Source organism: Liolophura sinensis, chromosome 1 (genome assembly GCF_032854445.1).
Source record: "Liolophura sinensis isolate JHLJ2023 chromosome 1, CUHK_Ljap_v2, whole genome shotgun sequence".
Taxonomy (NCBI): Eukaryota; Metazoa; Mollusca; class Polyplacophora; order Chitonida; family Chitonidae; genus Liolophura; species Liolophura sinensis.
In genome coordinates, this window is record NC_088295.1 from 12,756,498 (window position 1) to 12,776,815 (window position 20,318).

Sequence of the window (20,318 nt, forward strand, 5' to 3'; positions counted from 1 at the left end):
TATGTTGGAAAGAAAGCTCTGCTCAGTTGATGGCCTGGACAACTGGCCTCTAGAAGTGACATTTGTATCCCTGTGTCTGTTTTACTTAATTCCACCCTCCATCAAAACATGTAAAAAACAGTCCCTCGCATATTTCTGATGCGAAGATTGAAGGTGAGAATATCGATTCTATGTCCACTTGTATAAAGTCAAGAGCGATGGAGCTTGGCGGACGGAGTTAAGCAGGCAGTAAACATTTATAGTTTACGTGGCCATTGTTAGGACTGTCAGAGCGATGGCTGCAGGATGTCCATGAATTCTCGGCCGCTCAATGGCGATCTAAGCCCTCATCGGTTACACCGGTAATATGAATGTCACGTCAGCCAACCGTTTTTCTTGTTACCAACTACTTTATTGTGATCATCTTAGGAATCCAAGACGGGTAAACTTCTCATCCAGCTAATTGAGACTGAATATTCATGGAGATTTATTTGAATATAGATGGAACTCTGACGGAGGGTTACGTTAGTGACGATTGGGTATTATTGGGCAGATTCTGAACAAAGGGAAACCGTAGGGCACATGCCAAATACTCACCTCTCCTTTATTTAGAATGAAAAACGTATCCCCAGTAGCACCTTCGCGAATAATATATTCTCCCTCATGAAAGAAATCCTGTAATAGATAGACACAGAAACAGATATTGCATATCAAGTCACGGCCAAATTGTATTTATATTAGAAATATTAAATTGGTCCTGTGCATCAGTTTCAGAACGACTGCCAATGTTTATAATATAAAGCAATTGAAAGCCTGACAATGTGATACGAAAAAGGGAAAGCAGGTCAAGTCGCGAACAAAAGGCAATGTGGTTTTTTTCGTTTGATCTAATTGACATAGGGGGAATGAAATGAAGCCACAGTATGAGATCTACAATAGACGGGCACGCTCATGGGCTAAGAGATCCATGACTTGGACTATAGTCATCAACATATTCGTTCCTGTCGCCAAAAGTTGTTTGGGCGGAGTGCTTCTTAGACTGCCATCATTTCAGTACATCTATGGATGAAAACATCGGTGCATGGGTGACCCTAGTTACTAAGGTAACTCTAAGCTGAGATTGTATAAGTAATCTCCCCACACACCAGAGCTCCAGGGGTTATCCGTGAAGACTTTATTGGCACGTATTGGCCGGTTACTAAGAGCAGTATGGTACGGTTACATACAAACCAGCCGCTGACATTCAGCGTCAATAGAAGTAGCCATACTAATCGATTCATTCTACCGGTGCTCTTATTTGATCTTGAGCACCACCAACATTCACTGCTCTTTAAGATGGGCCACTCTTTGTACATGTACCTGGGCGGGGATCGAGGTCACTACCCTCCTTCCCCTAGCAAGTAAGCCCTTATATGGTCTTAAAGCCACTGAAACCAACCTCCAACAATAGCAATGTTACTAAGCTTGCATATTTTCACACGGGGCCACTGAGGAAGGATTTGGACAAAACTAGAAATTTCAGTTCCGTATCATGTATATACTAGTCTATTATTTTACCTCTCGATAGATCTTTGATCGTAATGAGAATATCCAAAACCAGTTTGAATGAAGAAGAACATCTAACAACTAAGTTGGATATCCTTGTTCTTTCTAAATGGAGAAACATTCAGTGATTGTTCTGTCGTTCGATGCTTCTTAATTGACATAATCACTGGCCGGAGTCAAACAACTTGGTTAGTAATATCAGCACAGTACCTACCACTTCCAAAACGTCTGCCATTTTGGAAAGTTTTTCTGGAGGGAGATTTTTCAGCAATGGAACACTGTAAAAGAAGGAAAAAATCTAGCAAATTGTCAAAGCACAAAATGGTAATTAAATTTTTCAAGAATAACGATGTCTGCTAAGCACCTCTCCTGTGTTGGTAAGAGGGAAGAAAGGAACGATGGTGTGCCCACTTTACCTTAGCTATAAAACAAACTTCAATTAGAATATCTCGAGGTTAATACTAACCTATAACATGCATTGAACAAATAATAAGAAATATTTGTTACTTCTATCTTAAGGCAGTTTCTCTGACTTGAGTACTTCTGGGAACTGTATGGAAGAGTTCGCCACGTACATCAATATAGAACCTAAAATCACGTGATCGCAATTTTACAAAGCCCTTTTGGCATGATACCTGAATTTGAAGGTCAATAAATCAAACACCCTGTAAAAACTCATTGCCCATTTCGACTTTTGTACCATTTTGCCAAATAATAACAATTCACAATAAAGATAATAAATGTGACTTCTATCAGTCTTAGAGCTCCATTACCTTTTCTTCTCAAATAAGCACGCTAAAAGACGTCACAGCTTTATCGCCTTAATCACGACGACATGTAATTAGTCCTAGGACTTGAGATTTGCCAATCAAAGAAACCTTTCTTTGATTGGCAGGCCGCAAGTAAACTCAGAGGTATTACAGCACATTATCAAACATGAGGTAACCATTTTCTAGAAGCCCAGAGTGCCAGAAGCAAGCACTGACAGCATATAGTTTCACTTACGCCTTGAAGAACTTGATTTATACGACTATAAGCATTTCTTTGGTCCCGACTCCGCTGTTACAATACTTCGTGTATCAGGGGTTTATTGTAAAGCGCGTCACAAACCATGAACATAAATCCCTATCTGTTCATGAAGAGATCGTACAGTTCTGAAGCAGCTTCATCCTTAATTGGTTGAGAGCATTTAGAGCACACTTGTGGTCAGAACCTTCAGTTGAAGGTTGGCGATGCAGCCAAAGTCACAAGTTTGGATGTACTCCCGATAGACAGAATCAGCATGCTCAGGATGCGTTTACAAACCTACATCTGGTTTACCCTTGAGATAGGGCCAAACGTCGGTCTGCCGGGGCTTCTTACTGCATTTCCGTTTTTATATTGATTCAAGAGAAAAGTGAGATTGAATACAAGAGGGCCATTTGTGGAGGCGGCACCAAATGGTTTTGACAGGCTGGCTAAAAAGGCGGACTCCATCTTTGCCAGTTACTGAGGCTGTAAATATAAATGTCTTCCCTATAAATTTCGTCTGAACGTATTTACCAGCGTGGCCAACTACATTGCCGTGATCAGGCTTTTGCGTGTCAGACGTCTGTGTTACACGAGTTTTTCTCCTGTTATTTCTAAACGACGGTGCACTGTCTTTCATGAAGAAAGCGTTCATGATGTCAAATTAAACAGATCAGTAATCCATAATACATGGTTACAGGGAGTGTTTACACGAGCGATAGTTCATTACATTATTCCCACCTTAGAATATTTGGCGAGGAAAGTAGTAAATGCTACATCTGGGCACAACAACGGTTCTTTTCTCGTTGTACTTATGACAGGCGGCTGATTGTCGGACTCTTATTAATATAATGGAGGTGGCAGAGATCAATAGACCCGTCTTCTCAGATCACTGGGGTCAAATTGCGGATCACACGGGAGAAGTGCTTAAACAGGGCAAGTGTTGGTCATCAGCCATTGTTGCTTGTTAATGTATTGCCACATACTGTGGTCGTATATCCACCATACGCCGTGGTCTTATCTCCACCATACGCCGTGGTCATATCTCCACTACAGGCCGTGGTCATATCTCCACCATAAACACGCTGGTGAATGGTCTAAATTTGTGGACAATGGTGACGGGCAACAGAAGCAACCTTGTGATCAAATGTTTACCGCACCACAACATGTCTGCAAAGCAAAATGGCTATTGTCGGGCTTCTCAAAATGAAAAAAATACTGAAAAAATCTTTCATACAAACTTGTACGTATAGCAAACAGAAGCTATAGGCTATAGATCACTGACATCTTTTGTGATAAAATCTGTTGTAGTCATTCGTCTTAATTCCACGATTGTATATGTACAATCATATACGTTACAAGCCTTTTTAGAACTTTACCGGTAAAAGTGCAGGTATAGCTTTTGGTTTTGCCCTTATTCAGATACGCAACCGTGGCTAGAACCGCCTCTTAGCGACTTGAACGGATGCTATGAATCTTTACCCAAAACCCCTTAAAACACGTTACATGATTCATGAATTCTTCATAAAGCGTGCATCTTTATCTCGTCTGCAAGAATTTAGAAATTGTCTGAGCTCGGTTCACAAAAAAGTAAACAAAATCTCTGCGTTCTAATTTTATAAATAATTGACATCACATATAAGGTTTAAATGCCGTAGCCATTCAAAACTCTTGAAGATAAGTTGATTTCTGTTCGCTTTAGAAACTTATGCAAAGCCTGTAAGATTCTGAATCTTGATATGATGCATTGTGCGATTACCATATCAGCTAAAATGATTTCAGGAAGTTGGCCGCCGTTGTCAAACTAATATTAGATGATAATGCTTACATAAATCTTCGTAAGTTACATGTCGCTATCATTAATACAGACAAAACACCCTTAATTCACCATGTACTTTCCGGAAATGTGCCAGGAAAATGACGCAACGTGTTATCGAATTTTCATTAAGCTATTAACATATCACACAAGGTTCAACGGCTATCTGGCTCAACGCCAAAATAATTATCATATAGCAGATTATGAAGTTCTCAGAAATGAAAGATTACTTTTGATGTTATATTTGAGTTTCTTAGAAGCAGCTGTCGCCAACCACTTCTCCTCAGTGGTGAACTCTCTTGTGTTAGCCAATGCTTGCTAAATTTAAGCCAACAAGTCTTCATTTTTGTTTATCTCAAAAAGCTGTCTCACTCACAAGCTTTATTTCAGGCACGAAAATATGATATAAAAACTTGTTTGACGTATGTCTATTTTGATAAGCATTGCCTGAATTTCTGTTTAACCAGGCAGCCTTCACAATGCTACAGCTCGGTTACCCATTCTCTGACGTTCAGGCTACAAAAGACAGCATTCACAGCGAAGAATAGGGAATTAACATGAACTGACAACCGGCAGATATATTCAGTCTTCCTGATGCGCCTGATTTCGTCTTACATGGCAAAATTAAGACCTGTTGAAAAATATCATAGCTTACAGGAGTGTCCTGATTCACAGAGCGTGAGAAGAGCACCGATACAAAACCTTTCTGTCGGACCACAGCAAGCTACACTGGCGTCATATATGGGACACCAATCCACGCCTGCGCACCATGCTACAATGATACACAATTTATTCTACGCAGGTAATGAAGACACAAACCTTATTTCCTGTCAACCAAAAAAAAAAAAAAAGCGTCCACAGCGAAATTAAATTTACACCATTCATCAAAGGTAGATTTATTGGAAAAAAAATCAAACGGATCAAGAAATGAATGAATGTAATGTTCTCCTTGCAGGTCATGTGACCTGACGTTATAATATAACTATAGCACAACTCATGGTAGCATGGCGGATAGATCAGAATGAACGGCCAGCTTTGCTATGAAGGGTTATAAGAGTTTTCACCGGTTATCTTGAAAACACTACTGATCACACTAGAGCAACAGAACGTAAATCAAGTGCATATCTAAACGCTGTGCTCTTTGTATAATAAGAATGGAAGACTGTGGGCCTGCTTTGAAGCCTTCTGACAATAACAAACATTGAAGACAATCTGTTTGGAAAGAATCAGGAGATGTCTCAATAAATAGATCGCTATCACAAAGAAACCCGTGTAGTTGAGTCGGACAATCCATGGGAAACTATAAATCTGTAACCTTAACGATCCACAGAATCAAATTACATGCAATGCCGGACTTCTCTTGGAGAGTGACAATACATTCTGTGAGATGGTGATAAAGCAGCTGCCACTGTCGAGTTGCGTTCAGCTCATGGAACGTGGTAACATACAACTACTGTGATTCATCAGATGCTGAATACCGGCCCAGTCAGAGACAATACGCTGGGAACAACAAGTTAGAGACGATATGTTAGGGACAACATGCGAAAATTCCAAACACGTCAAACACTGCAGAGTGGGAAAGTCAGGGAATAATAATTATTGTGTGATAGAAAGAATTTATACACACCATGAATAAGGCACTTTAGGGATGGTCATGCAGCCAAGGATATGTTTAGCTGGAAAGATTCCATGCAGCAAATATCGGATATTCTCAGTCATCATCATTTGTAAGATCGTGTGTAAAATCTGATACTTTCAACATATGTCACAAGTTATCGATTCCCATGTCACAAAGTTACCAATACCCATGTCAAATTTACCCATTCCCATGTCACAAGTTACCAATACCTATGTCACATGTTACCAATTCCCATGTCACAAGTTACCGATTCCCATGTCAAAAGTTACGGATTCGCATGATACAAGTTACGGATTCCCAGGTCACAAGTTACCAATTCCCAGGTCACAAGTTACCAATTCCCATGTCACAAGTTGCCAATTCCCATGTCACAAGTTACCGATTCCCATGTCAAAAGTTACGGATTCGCATGATACAAGTTACGGATTCCCAGGTCACAAGTTACCAATTCCCATGTCACAAGTTACCAATTCCGATTCCCATGTCAAAAGTTACGGATTCGCATGATACAAGTTACGGATTCCCAGGTCACAAGTTACCAATTCCCATGTCACAAGTTACCAATTCCCAGGTCACAAGTTACCAATTCCCATGTCACAAGTTGCCAATTCCCATATCACAAGTTACCGATTCCCAGATCACAAGTTACCGATTTCCATGTCACAAGTTGCCGATTTCCAAATAAGTGTGTCTTGGATACTCTATCAGGAGCCTTCTAGAGATAAGATTTCATCGGTTACGTGTGATCATTACGTGTTTCCATCCTACAGTCTGTACATCATGGGATGTTTCGTTGTTCATCGAGTTGCTTGAATTACTCATTAACAAATCTAGGTGAAATTCGGGGAAACCAGAGATCAGCAGTGTATGGGTATTCCGATGGGTACAAGTTGTGCCCCACTTTTTGGCTGACCTGTACCAGTTCTCGTATGAATACGACTATATGCAGATGCTGATTAAGGAGTACCAGGCCGATCTTTCTCTTTCACTAAACAGTGCATTGATGGTCTGTCAGCTTTAAATGATCCATACACACCCAAGATTGTGAAAGATATATGTATAGCTTCGCTGGATTTAAAGGAAACTCTCCAGATGCTACATCTTATCTGGACTTATATTTGTACAAAGAACAAAACGGTTTCACCTCTCGCAAACCATACACCAAGAAAGATAGTTTCAGTTTTTACATTGTAAAACTACCCTTAGTTGGGTCCTGCATATGACGTATAAATATCTCGCCTTGTAGCATTTGATATAATACGACGATTTAAATCAACATCACAAATTATTACGACAAAAACTAGTGTGTCCATCAAACGCCTTCACTCTAAGTTTCTAAACTATAATAATGAATATAATTCTCCTGTCAGTAAATGTGGACAGAGCGCCCAGAATCCTAGGCACTCTGCTTCATGACTATGTCTAATTTCACTTAACCCGGGGCTAGGGGCTATATTTTCATCCTGCTAAATTCGATCGCACCATGAGACACATATTTTATTATCGACAGCATTTATACTAGAATGGTACATGATTTGAATAACGATTTCACTTATTCGCCTTGAACATACCTTGCATCTTTCCAACATCACTGAAAACTCTTCACCGCAACTACCTTTTCATGATTTTCCATACTTTATATACTTTCTTAGTTCTTTGATGGTTTCTGTTAAACCTCGTTTTGGAAATCGGTCTTAGGACTATTGTCTATATTGGTTGAGAGCTGGTATAAGAATGTCCGTTTCGACGTATAGGTTATTATATTCACTTCAAATTTCTTAAATTCTACAGTGTATGCTCACTCAGTAAATATAAACAAAAAGGGTTAAGAACCTCTAACCCAGGGGTAAGGCTGGAAAAGAACCAGTGTTTATTACATGAGGTACTGCAGAGCTGGTCAGTCATGGACTCGTGATGGAAGGTCTTTATGCAGGAAACATCAGATAATGTAGAATTTGCCAGTCAGGGATAATATGTGATGGTAAAACGTCATACAGGAAATATCTTGTATTGTACAGTTGGCCAGTCAGAGAAAACAGACTCCACAATTTAACCATTCACCTCTTGACACTGTACATATGGTAAGACTTTTAAAATGTAAAAACTTACCTTTTCAAAAATTTGATATTTTCTTCCTGTCGTTGTAGCCCTGTTTTCATCATGATAGCTTGGAAGACCCGTCTGTCTAGTACCCATAGCACCGAATCTGTCAATGCTGTCGATATAATCACAAGTACTTCATATCAAAAGAAAAAAGATTTCAGGTTTAGATTTCTAAAAGGCATACATGTGCATGTATGAATATAAAACGATTTGACGGTTATATTAACTGGTCAGGTGTTAGTCAGTTCAAAATATAGATAAAATGTTTTCCTTCTTTGTTTAATCAACCTCCAGAATGACATTTATAGATATATAGTTGGAAAGATAATCTGCAATTCCCATGACGCTTGCTGGGGCAGGCAGGTTATGCAGACGAACGGGTGATGACGTCATCGGGACATATGACATTGGATGGCAAAGTCTAGACATTGGTGGCGTCAGGTGACGGATATTAAGGCAAGGAGATATCAGGAGAACGCTCTGAAGGATCCAGCAATTGTCTGGCTGAAACAATTAGGAACAAGATGTCGAACATTTTCAGCATTTTTTTTTTACATTTTTATTTGCATGAAAAGCAAGAATGCAAACATAGGTGATCCTATCTGAAAAGGGGGCGTCCTCAAACGTTGTGCAAAAATAGATAGATGCTATACAAGCCAAAAAGATACACAATGCAATGCCATGGGGTTATTCCCATCGAAGCAACGAAAGGGGCCGCAGGGGGCTCGGTATGCATCTGATGAATGGTGCTTAGTGTTTTTGTTATTTTATGTCTTAGGCAAACTGTTAAACTTTAATGGTGGGATAAATATTGAGATAGCATGGTTTGCTCTATGGGCCAATCTATCTCATCATTATCATTGGCTTAAACAAAGGAGATAAGGAAGAGTTGTCAGGCGAGGATCTTCATACGTAGGCCTGTCTGTCATTTACCATATTTAGCGTAGACACTGTCGGCAGGCCTTCTGCCCGGAGAATTTTTCGCCAATAGCACTCTTGATCTGAGGTTTGATGTATTGTAAATGATAAGGCCATGTGCATCGGCTGGTTTAGAGTAAAATGAGGGTGCCTTTAAGCTACAGCTGAGCCCTCGGCCATTCACCACGAGGCGGGGCCACACTCTTAGCTCAGTTCTGTACATCTTAAGTTTTAACTCATATCCTTAATTGTTTTCCCTCCCCCATTAGGTTCGTTTCCTTTTCCTTCCTTAGAAAGTGCGGGTTAAATAACAAGAGTTTTCAACCTGACATTACATGAGTGTTAGATACAGTGAAGTGGGCGATACTTCCACACGCACCCGGCTAAATACAATTACACGATAGTCACTCTGACCAAGAATTTGATTGTTTATTTCATACATGGTTGCATATCAAACAACCTCGCACGGCGTTAATTGGGAGTGTGTGGCAGATTACTCATGGGTGTGGGCAGTATCGCGATAGTCTGTGTTAATAAACGTGTAGATAAGGAGGATCTGTGCTGACATAAATCATTAGTGGCACCTCTATCTTCCACTCATATTGGTGACTCAATATTGCATTCTGATAACTCCATAACCGAGCTTGTGTTTCATGAAGCAGCAGTAGGAATTCTTAATTAGAATACAGCTCATTAGCGGCTACCACCTTGTACAAATAATACAGGCGGCAAGTTCCAGAGCTACTTCTCGATTGAATTGTCTAGGCCCAGGGGGGAAAATGCTGTTATGTATGGCACATTTCCAGCCGGAAGTAGCACTCAGCTAAGCCTTTAGTATGAGCCGCTAAATCACAGCTATTTGGTTCAAGATGTATCTTTGTGAAGATGACCACGTGTGAATTTAGCTGGAGTGTGATCATCCATCTGACCAAGCGAGTGAACGGAGAAGATGGTCTGGGATAAACTATTAGCAAAGGTCATTGACAATAGCTGAGTTTCGACGGTCGCCGCCATCGTCCGGGAGACCGAGTCATTTATTGACGGCCCTCTCTCGGCACCAGCCAGCCAGTAAAACAGAAAATGACAATTAGGCTCCTCTATTGAATCTTACAAGCCGGGTTTTGATCTGTTTCCTTGAATAGTCCCGCTTCCTTTACACGCTCCACCGAAATGTGTGCGTTTCCCTCAGTGTAATCTACTTGATCAATATTTGGCAATTTTAGTCAACTTCCATCCAGCCTCTGGAAACACATATGAGTATGAATGGAAAGAAGATGGCATATACAGATGGGCAGAAGTTTAGGCTAGACTGATTCCACGTCTTTGATATGAGGCTGGGAATCACTAACCGTTATCGACTGACAACTGAGTGAGCTGTGAAGCGAGGCGCAAACTATGCCCACTCCACTGTACTTGTTGGTTTCAAACGTGGATAAAGCGAGCGTGTTATAAGTACAAACACAAACTACATGTAGACTGAGGCCAGGCTGCGCAGTTCGAACATGAGCTGGACGAATTCTTCCTTAGGGCAATTCGATACAGACAGATGTTGTCGTACTTTAGTACACTTGCTGTACCATAGAAATGGCTGATTATGTTATCGAATAAAGAAAACCTACAAATCAGTTGAAGGGTCCAAGAGCAATCAATATGTAGCAGTCCCAAAGTTTTAGCCAAGTCTAAACTAGAGACAAGATGGTTCGTGTGACTTTGTCCAGACGCCCAGTTCCTCTATTCTCGTCTCCTGAGTGGATAAAGTATCCGCTTCCACAGGCTTGTTGTCAACATACCAGCTTTTCTCAGAACCTTTTTCGCTGAACACTGTGAATTGGCAAGGGGCCATTTTATTCTTCGAACATTAGTTTATCTTCGGAAATTAATATGGTTATCTCTTCCCATATGTTCAGTTAACGCAATCCCTTCTGATCGATCTGAGCACCTTGGATTCTGTGGGGAATCACACATGTCAAACATAATCCACTATATAGGCCTCTGTAATAACAAAACTTGGCCATACCAGTCTTACATATCAACATTAATTAATACTGTATTTTGAAGATGGGAGGACAAATACCAAGCACAGACTCTCAGGGTACTGGGATGTGTGTGTATCTGTAGCGGGTTGCACAGTTTGTGCGCTGGTCAATTTAATAACGAGAATTGTCTTTCATATTACCCTCACAATTAATCATCCCTACGCCTGTGTTGGTGAGTTATTATACCGCAGCAAAATATTGCAGTGCTATCTTATCTCGTTTCCTGTTGGTCAGTCTATGTGTTCACAGACATACTTTCGCGTGAAAGCGAGAAGAGCAAGTATAAAGAAAGAGTGAACAGAAGAATGATGGGTGCAAAAGTGGAAGGATTGATTCACATTCAGCTGTTGAATGCTAGTATTGGTAGATGGTCTCTGTCTACCTTTGACTGAAGCCGTCCGTGTGCAGTTGTAAAGTATTGCGAGCTCGCCAAAAGCCCTCCCAGGGCCCATCTTTCCCAGAGTGTTGCCGTCCTTCAGCACTTCCAAATCCCCATCTGCAACGAGGTAGATAACAGCATTATATGGTGAAGCAATGTACATAAATCAAGCATCTGAATATAAGGGAAGGAACCTTTGTATGTCTGTCCTCTCTATGTGTCCTTTTTCCATTTTGTCCACAACCGTTCATTCGATCTCCTTCATACTTGGCTGATGAATTGCTGAGAGCGCCCGCCTTGAAGTCGGGACACTCGGAATCAAACCCGGTCGGGTCATACCAAAGACTTTAAAATGGTACTTATTGTTGCCTCGCTTGGCTCTCAGCACTGAGAGGTTGGCCTGGTGTCAGTATAATGTGACTGCGTGTGGTGTCATGCATGGTGTCTTTGGCATGGTGCTTCAGTGGCCGCAGCACATTTACGGCACGGACTTACCCTGACACAAGAAGACTCAGTATATGTTAACACACCTAATGACTCCTCGCCTTCATATGACCGAAATATTGCGAAGTATGACGTTAAACCCCAAGCATTCATTCATTCATAGTCTATTGAATGTCCCTTATAAATGCCACTGTCTACTGAATGTTCCCTAGAAATTGCCAGAGTCCATTGAATGTCTACTGAATCTTCCTTATAAATACCGTGGTCAATTGAATGTTGCTTATAGATATCATAGTCTACTGAATGTTGCTTATAAATATCATAGTCCACTGAATATTCCTTACAAATACCATAGTCTACTAAATATTCCTTACAAATATCATAGTCACCTGAATGATCCTTAAAAATTTCGTAGTCTGTCAAAAAATTGCTTCGTCAGTATTCAAAAGAAGCACAAATTTTACCGACCAAAAAACACCCAACAACAATTTACATAAGATAAGAGTGAGAACATACCTGAAAAAGGAGAGCGGGCATTTAATATTTCATTAAAACTTAAAGTAACGATGACGTAAATTGGGTTAAACGATCATTTACACGGTGTCAGATGGGGACGTCTGACATCAACCACATACATTCACCATATATATTCACGTTTCTTTGACAAGGAGATAGCAAATATTTAAACCACAACATCGAAATATCGAATGCAAATATAATCGCAAATAATCAGGAACCTATCAAGAGAAGATATATATTCTGCAGGATTTCGTGTAAAGATTCTAATACGAGTCTGATTAATCTGGTGGCTAACACGCCTCCTGTTGAACGGTGTATGTATATGGTCTGCACTGACTATCACGCATTGATATATACATGCTCCTATACAAGCGTTGACATGTTCGTACACAAGATCACACACGATTCGCCATATCTAATCATGAGTTCAGAGACAATAAGTAAGTGTTCTTAATTTCCTTGGGTAATGCCCTTCCAGGCATGTCGCCTTTGATATGCGGGCGCCGGAATACGGCCTCGGTGGGTGTTTACATCAATGCTCTATGATTTTTCACTATGAAGAAACTATAAGCTATGGACGATACACTTTCTTCACCAATGGGTTTGCCCACTTTGGTAAAAATGCAATAGCAGGGCGAATGACATCGTATGTACTGTGATGTGGCTCTGTAAACGTTGTGAGACGTCGTCAATGGCGGATCAATACATCCGAGACACAGCACGCAGTGCTGATGGATTGGGAAGGGGAAGGGGAAGGTGTGTATATGTGCTTAGGGGGGTCGGGAGATGGTTCTCACAGATGAAATCTTTAAGCACTGTCATTGTGGTCAGAAACGTAACCGGCATCATTCTGGTCAGCTGAAGGATGCCGCGTGAGGCCAAAGTCGACTTAGCTCATATATTTTACCTTCACATGGAGATTTATGCTGTACACAAATGAATATAGTTCTACCAAGATTCTTGATGGTGGTGCTCTGCTACAAATGGCCGCACATATGTGTAAGCATCTGTACGCCTTATCCAGAGACACGCTGTTGGGTATTGTTAATTCCTAAAGCTCACTAGGAATCTGTGTTGACCGTCTAATTCCTCGCCGCAAAGGAGGCATGTAACGCTATTTATACCCGAGCTGTGGGAGAGATCTGGACTGAGAGTTGACCCCAGAATTAGAATGGCAGTACTCTTTAACACCTGTGCCATTTGGCTAATTACCCCGAAAACTAACCACAGCCAACCAGATTCAGTTAAGATGTTTTTACAACGGATTACCTCTACTCCAAAATGGCGGTGATAAATTTCTCAACGATATCATTGTAGACCACTTTCAGGTATAACAAAACCGTGAGATGAAGATGGGCAGTGTACATCCGATGATGACCCAGAGTGAGATCTTATTTAATCTGTGTTTCATGATAAATAAAAACTGGATGGAAGTTTTATAGGATGTCTTATTGTAGACCTCAGGTCTTAGTGACAACATACAGTACATTTACAACCTTTATATCAACAGCGTTTGTGGCTCGAACGTATGTGTATCATAACTTGTTCTAGATTTTAGGAATGTGACAAGAAGCCTGATTACATTAAACCTTAACAGCAATAGACAGAATTCTTTTCTTCCATGATGTTATCAGATTGGATTCACACTTCAGGTTTTATCACAAAGTTTGCCAGCTACTTGCCAAGTGACTGTTGTTTCCCCTCCGACTTTGCCCAGTTTCATACATATACCCTTTGACCACGCTGCTCCCATATAAGGGAAACATTCTCAATGATGACATACAATAAATAGCTCTAGACAGCAGCTATCTACAGGTTGTTCAGTACATGATACTTGGTAATGACGGAAAACTCGTGTCACATGGGGTTCTTCATCGTTATAGAATTTCATCATCGTATAGTCTTAACTAATACTGATCACCGCTACATTAACGCCTATATCAGCAAGAATTTTTTAGTTCTATCATTCTAAAGGGCACCATTCATTTGGCGGCGTTTCCTTTGTTCACTGAATTGCTCTAATTTCTCATTAATAATATCTAGTTGAAAGTCAACAGCACCATTTACGATAATGATGCATAGGTATTCCAAAATGTACCAACTGCCCACCCTTTTTGTCAGACTTGTATGCATTTCCGTCTACTAGAGCAACATGAACACTTGTATGAACAGTTGCAATCTAAATGCGACTGAGATGCCTATATTTGTATTCGACCTAGAAATTACTCGCGAACTAAAATACTGAATTATAAATTGGATGCCGTGCACAGAATGTCTGCTCTCTTCGCTGAATAACTGAAAACTGATCACTCCTTCCCTCTAAATGTTACAAGGTTTATTTACTATTTATATGCTATTTTTGTTTGGGGGCTGACGCTTTAGGTTGTTTTGGAAATTGATCTTGCGATTATCGACTTGAAACGCCTCCCTATAGTATATGAATGCCGAACCTGACGCTTAGATTCGTAATAATGGCATATCTCACTTGTGGCATGAGGTTGTGTAAATAAGATTTTCTGAATATCTCACTTGTGACACGAGGCCCTGTAAATAAGATTTTCTGAACATCTCACTTGTGACATGAGGCTCTGTATATAAGGTTTTGTGAATCTCACTTGTGACATGACGTTCTGTAAATAAGATTTTCTGAATATCTCACTTGTGACATGAGGCTCTGTATATAAGGTTTTGTGAATCTCACTTGTGACATGCCGTTCTGTAAACAAGATTTTGTGAATATCTCATTTGTGACATGAGGCTCTGTAAATAAGATTTTGTGAATATCTCACTTGTAAAATATGAAGTTCTATGCATTCTACGTATGTTTATCATATGTGAAGTTCCATCTTACATTAAGTGACGTTCTATATCCTACATCGTATTTCGTAATGGTGGAATGGTGGAAGACATCTATACGCCGACACTTTCCCTCCCAAAAATACCACTACTTCTCCCCAGCACATTAAACTAGACATTTATGTGCAGAATTTCACAAGTGGTTTAAAGAGATAATATAGATAATACGACGACAAGAAGGACCAAGGCAAGGTATCTCTTGGTTCTCATTATAGTGTTTTTCTCCGTGATCGACAATAGCTGTATGATAATGAATACACAATAACATTATTTTTCTCTATATGGACATCAAAGTTGCATCAAAACTACAAGGCCTACAAGCATTGTCATCCATGCTAGGCCTCTTGTTACGGTTAATCCTTGAGAGTTCCAAGCCGTTCACTTCCACTGTCAGCCGCCATTAATAATGCACGAGCATCATCTGGCTGAGACGCACTATGCCAGTTTGGTCTGGTGGCCCCATTCTACTGCGAGGTTACAAACGGCACAGCGTCTGAGTACTGATATTATCAGGATCCTCTATGATGGATAACCCGTGCTATTCTATCCCCTTCTCGGCCAATGATTTAGGGAAGCAATCATTGTTTAACTCTCCCCGAAACGATCCGATTACTGATAGGATATTCCCATGGTTTCGTGATCTTTCCTTAAGCAGTTTATATCTTAACACGTACACAGGCAACATTTTTGTAATCGAGTTTAAAGTACTTAAATCTGTGGAGTTAAACCGGAATAATCAGACACTGGGAGTGAAACTTAAGCCTACAGAATTACAGTATATGGCCCCTGAGGCCAAATAGGCGTATAGGCCTATGTGAAACATTCTTGAGTACGGCGTAAAACACCATGCAAATAAATAAATAAAAAAAATCAATCAGCAGTAAGAAATTGGAGGGTAAATGTCTGTGAATGCATAAGGATTAATACACATTAACACATACAGGATGTGGTTTAGCGTCGCATTAAATTCACCAGCAGGTGTTCCTCGCTTAGCGTGTATGCGAAGGCCTTGCTCAAGCTGTGTTTCCGGCAGATCTTTAGTTACATACAGTGTTGCTTAAGCCTATATATGTACGCCAGTATCAGCTGAAATGAAATGATGCCCATTTACTGGTACGTAGCCCAAGCGATTTACTTTTGGACATGCACTGATGCCGATCAGCACTTACAGCATCGGTTGCAAGATAACGGTGATTTACCTGTGGATACTTGACAGATGTTGATCAGCACCTATATAGGTATCAAGTGCAGAGGCGGTAATTTACCTGTGGGCATGTATAAATGTTGGAACAGCACCTATACGAGTGTGAGGTGAAAATGACCGTGATATTCCTGTGGCCTGTATAGATTAACACCTTCATAAGTATCGTGGAGAATAGGAGGCAATTTACACCTGCATGTGTATCGAGGTGACGAGGACGGTGATTTACCTATACATAAATGTTAATAACCACCTGTGTGTGTATCCAAGTGAGGGTGACAGAGATTTACCTGTTGACATATAAAAATGTTGATCACTACCTGTGTGTGCATCCAAGTGGGGATGACGGTGATTTACCTGTTGACATATATAAATGTTGATAACCACCTGTGTGTGTATTCAAGCGAGGGTGACGATGATTTACCTGTTGACATATATAAATGTTGATCACCACCTGTGCGCATATCCAGGTGAGGATGACGGTGATTTACTTGTACACGTGTATGAATGTTGATCACCATTTGTGCGCATATCCAGGTGAGGATGACGGTGATTTACCTACTGACATATATAAATGTTGATCACCACCTGTGCGTATATTCAGGTGAGGCTGTGGGCATGAGTAGCTGTATAGATATAGATCTCCTGTCACTCTCATGTTTAAAAGTGCGTTTTTAGGAGTGCTCTGTGGCTAAGTGGGACCTCAAAAAATTGCTAATGGCAAGTTTCCACGTTAAAGCAGCATATACTAGTTGGAGACTTAAATTTAAGACAGGTTTTACCTTTGTTTACTTACTTGGAAAGCCCAGGATAAACGGTATGGATTTTTTAAAATCTATTTGCACGTAATTTCAAAAGCCTAGCCGTTATTAAATACAATAGACTGCTTCGGCGATCTCCAACAAATATACGTATATATTGTAACTAAACTGAAAAACATCGGCTTCATGCAAGATATCTCGACATTACTGCCACTCTAAAGGGCTGATATCAAGTTTTTTAAAATTATCTTGCCTAGAAAATTTTTGTCATGATATAACCTACATTCTGCAAACTTTAATAGTCAAGGTCTCGTAGTTTTGCGCCTCAATAACTAATCTCCCATTACGTCAAAGACGTAGTCATGTAACAAGAGAGTGAATTCAGAGCAGGTCAATTGTGGACATGCATAGATCATTAACAAGCATATGCATGCTGAGACAAAACAGACCTTAATCGCCTGCGGACATTGATGTTCAACATGTATACACGTACTGAGATGAGAAAGGTTGAGCTTTACCTCCGGACACGCGGATATTAATGACCAGCATGCATAAACGTACACGCGGATGTGATCAACAAGTATAAACGCGGAGAAGAGAAAGGTTGTGTTTAACCTGCTTACAAGTGTAGATAACCAACAAGTATACATCTAGTGCTATTTGTGTGTAGGGAAGTGGAAAATGTGTGTAAGATGACGAATGCGGTGTTTTACACGTAAACAATTATAGACGTTCAACAGATACGTGTATATTAGATAAAGAAGACCGTGTTTTATCTGTAAACACTTACAGACGTTCACAAGATACGTGTATATTAGATGACGAAGACCGTGTTTTACCTGTAAATAGTTATAGACGTTCAACAGATACGTGTATATTAGATGAAGAAGACCGTGTTTTACCTGCAGACACATATAGATGCTGACCCGCTTCGCCCTCTTTGATAATGAAATGCGATCTCTTCACACGCCTCTCATACATACAATCCACGATTTCTCGCACTTGGGTGGCGTTCAGCTTCTTCAGAAAATCGTTATCCAGAATTGCATCTTTTATTAAATGTTTAGATCTGTAAGGAAAACAAAATGAACGTTAATAAGGGTTTAGCGATTAGGCATGGTTTGTCATAAAATTTAAAGTTACATGTCATAATGGATTTGTCTTCTTCTTCCTCTTGTCAAGAAAATGAATTAAAACCCATCATTAGAGGCTGAATGACCTGCGTCTATTCTGGGCTGGCTCCCAGCTCCCAGCATGCCCTTTCCGAGGAACACAAACATACATGATGACGCAGGGATAATTGTCAACAACCAACTGTTTGATTTCCCACCTGCACTATTTGCTGTCAGGTAAATGCCTCAGTTTTACAGATCAATCTTCCGCGTATAATTGCCTTTCTGCTAAGAATGCAAGTTGTCAACGCACTTTGACATGCTGCCTAATTTCCTCCTCATATCTTTTAATTCTGACTTCATCTCTCTTTTATAGTTCTTCCCTTTCAGGACGTCAAGGCCTACTGGTGTCATTGATTATTTTATTATGGCAGATCAGTATATCGAACGTACTGCAAATTGCCCTAGACTAGATGACTGATCTAGCAAGAGCTTATTAACAACTGTGAGTGACATGCTGCTAATTTCTTGCTCATCCTCTGGCTTTGTCACAAGGTGGTGTTTTTACATTTGCCTGTCTGTTAAAGAACTACTTTTCCGCAGGACTTGTCGTCCGATTGATGTCTGAATTAGTTGTTACAGGCGTTCTTCAACCCGGCACTCGGGCCTAATCAAGTCGGCTGCGGTGGCGACCAGTCCGGAACTGTACGGCTGCCCAGCTCCGGCATGCAGCTGTACACAGGTCAATTGAACACCCACCAGTTAAATTGATTTCGAGGCTTCGGGATAATGTTGAACTCTCTAAATCAGTGAGAAGGAAAAGGTACGGATTGACAGCATCAAGAAAAAAAGCCCATCTAGTTTTCTCGTGGTAATAATTAGTCTAGCCAACGATCGGCAGACCCACTGGAATGAGCTGCTCGTCGTGTAGTACTAACGATGTAATAAACAGATGATAAACATATGATTGCTTACGGAGTTAGAGATTTGACCTTGCCCTACACTGAGTCGCAAAGAGGACACTAGTCTCGACACATGCGTCCTCTTTTGGCCAACAATTTCCATTTCTGCAGGAAAAAAAGTTTCTGCTTGCCTGTCATCGCACACTTTCTGGAACCATTAAGAAAATTAAAGAAAACAAGTTCAAGACAAATAAAAAATGCATCCTCCTTCAGTTTGCTAATTTATTGATACGTGAGATCAGTGCTGGGCTTTTAACACGATTAAACTTCAACACAGGAGAACCTATCAGTTAAATTCGGTCTTGTGTAAACGAGAGCCCAGTACACACGGTTCAAAGACAATGTCCGCAATGGTGGATGCATAGAGGTCTCAAGCAAGGGTGTCTTAGATCATTTTATAAGCGAGATGTTGTCTCTCTATGGTATCGAGGCTTTCTGATGACCTCGTATTGAATTACACTGACATAAAGTTGTTTACCGAAGAGAACGGGCAGAGATATAGCTAAGGTGCTAATTTCTCTCAAAGTTACCCTGTAAACACAAGCCGTTTTCAGAGTTACCCTGTATACATAAGCCGTTTGACGCAAAAACGCACATACATGTATATGATTAAGGCTAGGTCGATATGGTCTTACCATGTACTGATAAAAACATACCCGTATGTCAATGTGACATGAATGTAAGAACGAATGTACCCCCCGAGGGGCGACACCGTCAGGTCAGGTATTTATCACACTGTGGCGTCCCACTGAATCAAGAGGCCTCTTCAACGATGTCGACAAGGACAGAAGACTGGTGGACACCGAAACCATTAGTTTGGGGTATAAATGCGAAACTTAACGCGTCGACGTGTAAAAAGAACACGGTGTTAATCTTATGATTTTGCTGATTCGATTTAAATCCGTCATGGGTAAGACTCAAGGGAAAGGGATCGGAGGAGATCGGTGAACAAGCCTGACAGTTATTGATCACGGTTCTGGCCCGTCTCTGTCGCCCTGCCAGTGTAAATCTGTCAGGACGAGACACTTCTATCACACGGA

General features: G+C 40.6%; 1 protein-coding gene across 1 annotated transcript in view; it reads right to left on the bottom strand.

The window, feature by feature from the left end:
• LOC135468197 (cGMP-dependent protein kinase 1-like) overlaps nucleotides 1–20,318 on the bottom strand; it is a 55,902-nt gene that overhangs the window by 11,494 nt on the left and 24,090 nt on the right. Inside the window, exons 3-7 of the mRNA XM_064746316.1 lie at nucleotides 18,107–18,273; nucleotides 11,427–11,540; nucleotides 8,097–8,202; nucleotides 1,739–1,802; nucleotides 577–654 (exon numbers count right to left, since the gene is read on the bottom strand). Coding sequence (XP_064602386.1) covers nucleotides 577–654; nucleotides 1,739–1,802; nucleotides 8,097–8,202; nucleotides 11,427–11,540; nucleotides 18,107–18,273 — 529 coding nt within the window. The remainder of the gene's footprint in view (nucleotides 1–576; nucleotides 655–1,738; nucleotides 1,803–8,096; nucleotides 8,203–11,426; nucleotides 11,541–18,106; nucleotides 18,274–20,318) is intronic.